Here is an 11,150-nt window from a genome sequence, read left to right on the forward strand (position 1 = left end):
GTCACGCCAGGCCCTATGTGTAATTATTGTAGTGGCTTCCCTTATCCATTTCCTGTAATGAGTAGTATACAGGGTGATTAAAACCTAATGGAGTGCTAAAATATCAAACATGCTGGCACAGAGCTTTCTCTTGATGTTTTATACCTTTTTACAGCTTTCCAAGTGCTTCAGTTTGCCCAAAAAGGCTTGTGTCTGCGGTTGATAGGCCACGTCTGATTATTTAGCTCTTTATGTGAATGTGTTTTGTTTGGATTTATGTATTCTAATCTGTTTGTCTGGCTACAAGTAAGCAAAATCAAAGATTCCGCTCATTTGTGTGAGTGGGTGTCTGTGTGCTCTGCACAGATTGCTTAGGATCTTGGAACAGTGCATGTACAATTGTACCCCAGCTTGATGTGTTAACAGATTAATGAGTATTGTTTGTAATTACATGCATCCCCAGACTACAAACAAATTCTGTTATCTTTTGTGGAGTGTAACGCATAGCTTCAGTGTCGGTCTATAGTTCAGGCATATCAGGCATAAAACTAGCCTAGTGTATAAAGTTGGCTTCTCTCATTCTCTTTTTCTCTAGTTGTCATTCCATTCAGACTATGGAGCATGAATATTTTGAATGTCCGGAATATGTGGCCAGCAATCAGGCAGAGGTGGACAGGGCAGTTGAATTTGAGTGTGAGGTAAGTAAAATGCTATACCTATTGTATACCTGATTATATATACTATATAATACTTTATATTAATATTATTCATATTTTAATAGTTTATAATATAGTACTTTATAGTATTATTATTTACAATCAATTATTATTCACAATTTTATGAACCATTTCAATAAAATTATCTTAATTAAATGTTAACAGAAAGATGGATGTACTGGGTTCATAAAATTGAGAATTTTTTTTTTTTTTTAGAAATAAGAGTTTTAAAAGGCATTAATGTCTCAGAGTAGCATGTTACAGACTGAGAACCCTCATTATTCCTTTGACTAATAAACAGCGGGGCAAATTAGATTCCACTGAGGTGTAATTCGTTTTATTTTAGTGACATTAATGTTCTTTCCTACTGGGTCTCATGCTCATTTTGGAAAAAACAATTGCATATGTTGTTAATGAATCATTATTTGTAATATTTTTTAGTAGGTGCATAAACAGCATGTCAACAGATGTTTCATCAAAAGAGTGAGATTGTGGGAAATTTTTCTGATTTCATGTACAGTAAGAGTTTTTCTATTAGCAAATTAAGTGGCATATTTTCATTCTTGGATCTGTTTATCAAAACTGCATAAGTAGCTATATGCAGGATTTATGCACAGTGTTAACTGTCCTCCATGGGTCATGCATTAGTCTTCATGCCTGGATGAACCTCTTCCGTGCAAGATAACTTCAGTCTGTCCATCATGAGCACATCCAAGCCAAGAGAAAAGTCTGACAGAACCACTTTAGCTCTCTGAATATGGCACATATCCTGGATTATTACTATGATCTGTTCAATAATCACAGCGATTTGCCAGTTCCATTTCCGGCTGCACTAGTTTAAGGGAGATTGTGTGGATTACTTTGCTCGGCGGGTCAGTTGATCCTTTTTGATGAGCATGTGGTCTGAACAATAGACTTGCAGAAAATATGAAGTATCGCTGAGCTTCTCGAGCAGATCAATATGAAGCCGCATTAAAGATGCTGGTGATGAATTGCATCTATTGTGCGGACTGACAGTAACCCAGATTCAGCTGAAATACGAGAGTGCTACGAGATGTGGCCGTGAACATGTTGGTATATCTTTTTTAGAAATTATTTGCCAAATAAGGACACTTGACAGTTCGGTGTATGTGTTCTTGAAAGAAAAAGGAAAACCTCATATAGTCGAGGTGGTAAATCTGGTTAATGTGGAGGGTGGAGCGGTTGATATATGACGCTGGTGCTCGGTCAGGACCATCGACCGATAAATGAGCCGTTCTGCTTGACTGAACCGAGGCTGGTGTTCGTGGGATGTCGAGATGTGGCTAACTGCTCTCCTTTGACAGACAAATGCCTCTCAGATGCAGTCCTGTCACCTGAGCCAGGCTCTAGTCTTGACATATAACCCCTCTGCCTGCTTGATTATATCATATTTCACCGGGGCACATCTTTTTGTAGGACACGTTTGATGTTCTTTGTAGGCGAAGGAACCGTTACTGGTCATCCATTTCATCCTTATGTAAAGCCAAACATTTAAGAAGACTTTACTACTCAATGCAACAATGCAATCAGTTGTTGAGTTTAGAAGCTTAGAAGCTTTTTAATTAACCAAACTAAAGTGAAATGTTATGAGCTGCAGTATTGTATTACTAGGTGCTTTCATAAGAAAATAAATGCCTTGAAAATGAGAATAAAGGTAATTGTCTAAGCTTTGAGCTCATAGTTGCTAATGTTTCTATTTATACTGGATGTCTGTTCCTCTTTCCTTGAAATACAAAGGAAAAAGGTTATGTTTGGTTTGAATGGAATAAATGAGATGGCTGGATGACTCATGTATTTCAATATATCTGGATGTTTATGTGTTACAGGAGATTGAACTCTGTCGAATGAACAGCCAGGAAAAGCTGGGTCTCACACTCTGTTACCGCACTGATGATGAGGAAGATACAGGCATTTTTGTTGGTCAGGTGAGTGAGTGGTGGAAGTTTTTTTTGTAATAGTAAAATTGTGGTCATCATTTGGGCTAGTATAATTTGGTCATCATACCAATGATGTAAAACTTTTGCATGGACAATAAAATAGTTCATGCTGTCCAAGTTCAACATTTTCTGAAGGTTAGTCATCGCCTTATACAGACAATGTGTTAAAAAAGGAAAAAAGCTGACATTTTATATAGTTTCAGACTCTATTTTGTAGTTTTTAATGCAGTAGTTAAATTAACAAACAAAGATCTACTGAAAATGAATTGAATAATTCGTTTAGAATGAAGACTGGTAATTTGGTGATCTGTGTTTAATTCATTAGCACACATTATTCTCACCTGTAAGATGTGGCACTGAGCATCAAATTTGATGCAGGCAATCAAATTAATCGGGCCAAACCCTTTTTAACAGCAATTTAAATTTTCTGAAAAGTAATTAAAAGATAAAAGCTCAGTTTGATCCATTCTCATTGTTCCACATCACTGTATTCCTTCACTGAAATTAAAAGTGTTTCATATGGAAAATTTTCCTGTTTTCCGAAGTTCAAATGGCAGACGAAAGTCTACCAGGACAGAGCCAAGCATGAAGAGAGCAAGTCAAGTTTGGAAAATTATTCTGCATACAGACAGTTTTCCAGTGTTTTAATTGCTGATTTTAATTAGCAAGCAATGGCTCCCCTCCTGTCTCCCGTGGAGTGTAAAATGGCACTTTTTTATCTCTCACCTACTTGACACACCAAGGAAAACAAAGGCTGAAAACAGGAACTGCATATTGACAGAGAGAATTCTTGCTTATTGTACAGATATTGCCTGTTCTTACACCATTTCTCACTCAGAGAGTAAATGTGGAGCACCTGACATCAAACAAGGGGATCTGCTTCTCCCTTTTGTATCATCTCTAGAAAATGTATCATAAACAACCTTCAGAAATGTTCTATTAATACATGTCTGTTGGGGGGAGTGAGTATGTTATGAAAATATCAGTCATTAAAAATGGATTCATTAGTATAATGCTCTTTCAATGTACTGAAATAATGTTTTCTCCCTCCTCTATCAGCATGTCTCTGATGTGTGAGACCTTCATTTCAGAAGAAGAAAAGTTAACCAGCATAGATTCTTATATAAATTCTTATAAAGAATATGGCTTTGAATATGGTTTTAATTAGCATGCTGAATAAATAAATATGTATTACTTTTGGGGGGAAGCAAAACAAATATTCCCACATCCTTTATATATTCCTTGAAGTATTCACTTCCCGTCATTATATATTATATGAGGGCATTGTATTGCCTTCTTTTGTAAATAGTCTGAAAGTAATAGATTTTTCCTCATTTTAGAACAGATATGCAAATGAATCTATTACAAAAATGAATTATTTTTGTGAAAAGTCCTGGAATTATTGCTGGTTTGTTGAGATGAATTATGAAAATTTACATAATGATGCCATGTGTGTTGTGCTGTTGATAGGTCGAGCTCAACAGCATAGCTGCGAGGGATGGACGCATCAGAGAGGGAGACAGAATTTTACAGGTGGGAAAAATGTTGTTTTTTACACACATTTACACACGTTCACTCACAACCTAATCTTCCAAAAATTATTATCCATCACCCTGTTAATCCAGATGTGAAAATTTACAGTGACTATACATAATAGTGACTTTCCACTGTATAGTGCTTTGCATGTGCGTGTCTGTACAAATTAAAAAAAAAAAAAAAAGTAGGCTGCTATAGGAAATAAACTGGAAAACCTTGATAAATTGCACTTATATATCAGTTTTAAATGGCTCTGCTTTTGCAGAATGTAGACCAATTTGGTGTGACATTCAGCAGTGACAGTAGGGTTAAAGGTTTGGAGAATTTATGAGCAAAGGAAGATAAAGAGAGAGCGAGATACAAAAGACACTAGGCATCTGTGGATGTAACCGTGAGGGAGATGAATACAGTGGTTCAGTGCACGTCTGTCTCACTCTCTCCACCCCTATTATCTTCTTTTGACAGTGCCATTACTCTATAAAAGAAAAGATGAACGGCACCTGTCAAAGGCTGCTTAATTGTGTGTCTGGGTGTGTACCACCACAACAGCATTTTATAAATGCTGTGGCTCCTGCAGCCCAGTCGGCAGTCTTAGTAATCGATGCAAAGTCTCTCCTCCAGTAAATGCATAATTGACTGGAGGTTGTTATCTCAGAAGGGGGGCCTAGTTTTGGGGTGAGTGAGGAAATGCAATTTTGCTCCACTTCTGTCATTGATGAAGTGTGCTTCCGGTATGAAAATCCTGACACTCTGTCATTAGCTTTGTGTGTTTGTAAGTCTCTCTGTGTCCATGTTTCTTCCAGATAAATGGTCATGACGTGCAGAACAGGGAAGAGGCTGTCGCTCTCCTCTCAAATGAAAATTCCAGATCCATAGTTTTACTCGTCACCAGACCTGAAGGACAGGTGAGACTGGTAGCCTGTCTTAGCCCACATTAAGTACCACAGTTCTGTTTGTGCTGATTTTTTATTTAAATATTTTTGTAAGCTAATCACCTGAGACTACAGTCATATGAAAATGATGTCAGTAAAAATCTGATTTTTTTTAATCCCTGTTGGAAAAAAACAACAACAACATAGGCTGGTTAGGTATATTTTGATGCATGATGTTTTGATGTGCTTGTTTAAGCTGGTCATGTCCTAAACTCAGGACCATATTAATCAGCTCATGACCAACTAAGGACCAGCTTTAACCAGTTCAAACCAGCTGCCATGCTTCAAAACATATCTAACCAGCATATGTTGTTGTTGTTTTTTCAACAGGGATCCCAAAACCTTCACAAGTGACTATATTTGGCTTTGATGTAAATGGCAGCAAAAAGCTAAAATACAGTGTCCATTTATTGCTTTAAAAAGCCCTCCTAACCAACTAAGGCGTCAAGGTTTGGCATATCATGTGATAGTAGATGGCATAACTGCAAAAAGCATCTTTTTCCTTTGCTGGTCATTCAAAAATAGGAGTGTGTTCTGGTGAAATACATATTTTAACAAGCTTTGGTAGATATTTAACCATTTATTCTGTCTTTGAAGTTGTGAACCCTATTGGGATCTTTTCTTTTAGATCGATGGAAGCTGGCTTGATGAAGACCATCAAGATTTCCTAGAGGAGCTGAAGATGGAAATTTTAGAAGAACAGAAAAAGGAGGGAATTCTTCAAACATCTGGTTGTGTAAAGCAGGTACATGTGACCATATTTGCCAAAAGTTCCTTAGCACCAAGTCTTGATGTTATGACATTAAGGCATTAAGGGGTTGTGTCTTGTTTTGCAGTCTAAAAGACATGATGATGCCTCAGCAAGTAAAAATTTAGCAACATGTTCCTCTACCATTATGGAGAAGGAAAGAGGCGTGAAATGCAGCTTTGAGGAGAGCTCTGAACATCCCCAAACATGGACTCAAAAACAACTTCGGGACAGGTGGGAAGCAGGCTCGCATTTGGTTCCTATGGACACCGTAAGCTTGACCAGGCAGGAAAAGGGTATGGAGGGCAAGTTGAGCGAGAATGGAGTGGAGTGTGACCATTTCCAGCAACTCCTGGAGCTCAAGTGCCAGATCCGTAATAGTGGAGAATGCGGGTTGGTCTACAGGCGAAGCAGTACTATTGAGTGCAGCCTGACGGAGCAGGGTGGAGGCGGAGTGGCACGGGAGCTGCACATGCTCAACGAAGAGCTGCGCAGCATTGAACTTGAGTGCCAGAGCATCATGCAAGCTCACCAACTACGCAGGAGCAAGCACGATTCTCCTCGAACGGATAAGGAAAGTCGACTGCATCGTGGCAAGCTTGCAGATATCAACGAGCATCCTGAGAGACTACAAAGTGAGAAGCTCAAGGATAAAGACAGCTCCAGTGCCTACAATTCAGCCGAAAGTTCCCGCTCGACTCCACTGGGCACTGAAGGTTCACCAGATCACTCCCTACATCGTCGAGTTCACCTGACCAATCAGAGGAACCTTCGGAGTACCCAACACTTGCAGAGTCCCTACAATAGTCCCATTTTGTCTTTACCCAGCCAAAGTAGCCCTAATTGTAGTCCTGCCCATATGTACACCAGCTTCACACCACCCTTACAGACACCCATCACCAGTCCTGGTTCACAAGGACCCAGCCAGGCCTTTTCCAGCAGCTTGGAGCAAAGCCCCAGCAACCCCTCAGAGTCAGACCCAGCGCATCCAGCTGATGATGAGCGCTGTGAGAAAGAAAGAATCCGGAATAGGGTTGCAACCGCTCGGCACTACCAATCACCCTACCACAGCAACACCACAGCAACCCAGCCTCCCAGCACACGACACTACCAGAGTTACCTACAGTTCCTACAACAACATTCCTCTTCCTCTCTGGAGTACTCCCAGAGCCAGCTTAGCCTCCTCAGTCTTCGTGGACGGTCTGGACCCTCGCCACCTGGCCGACTTGAATGGAAGGTCAAAGTACGAGCTGACGGAACCAGATATGTGGCACGTCGGCCCACACGGGACCGCATCCTGCGCGAACGAGCCTTACGGATCCGGGAGGAACGCAGCGGTGGGATGACTACAGATGATGACGCAGTCAGCGAGTTGAAGATGGGCCGGTACTGGAGTAAAGAAGAACGCAAGCAGCAACTAGCACGGGCCAGGGAACAGAGGCGCAGGAGGGAATTCATGCAGAGGAGCCGGCTTGAGTGCCTCAGGGAGACCATGGGGACGGCAAGTGGAGAGGTCAGCATCCTGGAGCTCAGCCATAAGAAGATGATGAAGAAACGAAACAAGAAGATCCTTGACAACTGGATGACCATTCAAGAGCTCATGAGCCATGGAGCACGAGCACCTGAGGGCACCAAAGTTCACAACGCCTTTCTGTCAGTTACCACAGTTTAGTAAGAAGCATGACCCCAGGTGGTCTTGATTTACTGTATGTAATTGCCTCATTCCAAGTGGCTATTTTATAAAGGTGAAGATGCAGATATTTTTCATGTTTTGTGAAACTGAGAAATACTTTGTGAAAACTCAACTAAACTCAAGACTTCAAGAAATGTGAATGTTTAAAAACTCTTTTGATATACTGACACGTTGACACTACTGTTACAGACCTCGCTGTGTTTTCATAATAGAATGTGTAAAAGATGGTTTTAATAGGATTTTACACACTACATTGTGGTTTAATGTAGTGTTTCTTTTCATGCATTTGCATTTGTATTTTATAAATGGCAAGTTTTCATGCGATATAAAATACAGTACTTGAATATCAACTTTTGCTGCCATTACATCTTTTAAATCTGAAATGTAAATATCTGTAATGATTTTTATCAAGATCTTCATAGGTAAAGGTCTTCATTGCAATTTAATGGGTTTACAAGAGTCGTTTGACATAACGCACGATGTTACCATTTTAATGGTATTGTATACAATACTACGATTTTTGTACTGTTCTGTATGAACATTATTTATACTTTTGAGTCTAAGTTATCTTATTCCATCTTTATAATGCCAAAATGACCCAGTCTGTATCTCAGTCAAGCTCTAAACATGGTCTCTATTGTGCCTTGTATAGAGGAAAATTTTTCTACCACAGGTTGTGAAGAGACACCTTGAGTAATCTTGCTGTCGTGTTTTTAGTCTCTTTTTGATGTGTAATTTTTTTTTGTAGCCAGGTCTATGTGTTCTAGGTGTGCTACATGAGGAAAAAAGAATAATAAATTATTGTTACATAACTCAAAAATTAGAAGTCTTGTAATCCATCCTTCTCAAACAATGCATCACCTTGGAATTATGAGGTTCTATCTGCGCTCTGAGCTGTTTTGAGATATTGATCTTCAAAGTTTTTGCATTCCATATAGCAAAAACTTTATGGGGAACAAGTTTTGTTAAAACATGAAAATAAATGGGATCCTTAATTTATTCTAAATGTACAATATCAAAAATGTCTCAAAATTGTAAATAGGGATTTCTGGAATGGGTCAAATGCAGATAGAACATTGTAATACTTAAATTCACTTGGAATTATAAGGTTCTATTTCGCAAAAAAAAAGTTTACTTCACAGTTTACTTATAATTTTTTTTAAACATAAAAGTTGTTACAATTTGTTGACATGCATGAGAAAATTGTATTTAATGTTTTTTATGACATTTATTTGCTAATTTAAATGAATTTTGTTCATGTTAAGCATAAAAGGCAGTGCTGAATATTTTGTCCAGTGCAGATGTTAAATTTAGGCAGGAATATGGTGGGTAATTTAACACATTATTGTAGGAACCATTTAAGTTTATGTTTCCTTTTGTTTAGACAGGAAGCAGCTACTGTAATACATCTGACCAGGACTTTATTCCACAGAAAGCGGGACAAGTAAAGTGGCTTTCTTTCTAGACATCAGTATGGCTGAAATAACATGCTAACATTTATTATTGTAATTAAAGGGATACTCCACTCCAAAAATGAAAAAAAATTGTCCAATAAAAGCTTTGTCTTCGGAACACAATTTAACATATTTTGGATGAAAACCAACTGACTGTCCCATAGACTGCCAAGTAGGTTACACTGTCAAAGTCCAGAAAAGTATGAAAGACAGCCACAAGGATGTGTTGTTTTCTTTCAAATCAAAGCATAAATACATGTAGAAACAAAGAATACTTGTTGCGCGATTGACACAGAAGAGTAGGCAGTTTGAGTCATTATTTTTTTTTATTCGTGTACAAAAAGCATTCTCGTTTTCATAACTTTACAGTTAAACCACTGATGGCAGATGGACTATTCTGACAATGCGTTTCATACTTCTCTGGACTCTAACAGTGTAACTTACTTGGCAGTCTATGGGATAAAGCAAATAGACTACGAAACCCGGACCTATCCTCTAAATAGCACTGCTGGCTAGCATGGTGTCTAACTGAAAATAACTCCGCAATAGCTACAGCAATTATGGAATTTTGGCGGCTGTCATTGACAAGATTATAAATAAAATAGTCGATCATGAGGTTTCTAAAAACATTGCATTGTGTGAAATTATTTAGTCTTCTCTTCACTGATTTAGTGTTTTTCTTTGCTCTCTTCCACTATTGCAGAGCAGTCCCATGACATGACAAAGAAAGCTGATTCTGATTGGTCCTCATGTGTGCATTTGAAATCCTGATTGGCCCACGCAGATATAACCTTATAGAACCAAGTTAAGAGTTCGACTTTGTAGATAGAACCTTTTTGTTTTCTAAAAAAAAAAGTCCCAAAATGTACACAACTTAAAAAAGAAACATCCCATAATGTAAATAAGTTGTCGCAGAATATGAATATGTGAATAACTCAAATTTTGACAAAAATGTCAGATAGAACCTTATAACTCCAATTTGATGAATGGTTTCCAGGCTTTCAGAAAACAAACCATTCAGAATAAAAAGATATTTGTAGCTTCATGCTTCGATTGATTAGTTTTCTTGATTGACTGCTTGAACTAATTAAGCTTGAGATCAACAACTGCATTGCTGAGATAAACTGTGATTATATCATTAGAGTCAGACAACAATGGCATTTGTCCGATTCACATCTCACCTAAATACCACAACTGTCAATGTTAAACTGACATCCTGGCAAGCAGTTGCATTAAAATCAATCTGTTTGACTGGAAATGTAATTCTATGTATAAATACCTAAATCTTTATCTTGCCTTTAGACCATTAAACACTCCGCTGTATTTGATGCTGATGTTCTTATTTAGGCAAAATTTACATTTATTCATTTAGTTGACACTTTTATCCAAAGCGACTTACAATTGCTATGTATGTCAGAGGTTGCACGCCTCTGGAGCAACTAGGGGTTAAGTGTCTTGCTCAGGGACACATTGGTGTCTCGCAGTGGATTCGAACCCGGGTCTCTCACACCACAGGCATGTGTCTTATCCACTGCGCCAACGCCACCCCATAAAAATTATGTAAATAGAAGCAAAAATTGTTTAATTAGCTAAGATATTATGAAGTTTACTCTTCTGACCCAATTAATAAATTTTGTTAGTCTCATTTTGGGCATAATCCTCTCAAAATTGCTATATTTGTGCTAAAATGCTTAATTTGCAATATAATTTGCATATAAGATATATTCTCTAAAAACAAGCTTATCTGATGCAATTTTGTGTGCACAAGAAAATTTGTCATTTTAAGGATGCTGAAAACCAGAGAAAATACCAATGAATATGACAGTATGACACAAATACAGTTAAATCTAAAAATCTAACATCCTAAATGAACATACAAGAAGAACATTTGATATAAATTTGGTAATTTGTGCAGATTATTTTAACACAGATTGTTCTGAATGGATGAAATCTGCCTGAGGTTGTTTGTGTGTGAGGGAGGTTAGAGGTTTTTTGAAGTCTATATTTTTCATCTTTGCTATGAATGTGTGCTGCATGTAAAGACCTGTCTGCTTCTGTTTCAAAGTGATAACACTAAAGTAGGTCTTATGCACTGGTGTCATAAACCTCAGCTGTGGGAGGGCAGTGGCTCAGT

General features: G+C 38.2%; 1 protein-coding gene across 1 annotated transcript in view; it reads left to right on the plus strand.

Annotated features, from left to right (window-relative positions):
- The window catches only part of pdzrn4 (PDZ domain containing ring finger 4), a 28,462-nt gene extending 20,080 nt beyond the window's left edge, over window positions 1-8,382 (plus strand). The window contains exons 3-8 of the mRNA XM_059511052.1: window positions 575-677; window positions 2,543-2,641; window positions 4,124-4,186; window positions 4,993-5,094; window positions 5,750-5,866; window positions 5,958-8,382. Coding sequence (XP_059367035.1) covers window positions 575-677; window positions 2,543-2,641; window positions 4,124-4,186; window positions 4,993-5,094; window positions 5,750-5,866; window positions 5,958-7,541 — 2,068 coding nt within the window. The 3' untranslated portion in view covers window positions 7,542-8,382. The remainder of the gene's footprint in view (window positions 1-574; window positions 678-2,542; window positions 2,642-4,123; window positions 4,187-4,992; window positions 5,095-5,749; window positions 5,867-5,957) is intronic.
- Window positions 8,383-11,150: the final 2,768 nt, after the last annotated feature.

This window comes from Carassius carassius, chromosome 26 (assembly GCF_963082965.1).
Source record: "Carassius carassius chromosome 26, fCarCar2.1, whole genome shotgun sequence".
In the NCBI taxonomy this organism is placed as follows: Eukaryota; Metazoa; Chordata; class Actinopteri; order Cypriniformes; family Cyprinidae; genus Carassius; species Carassius carassius.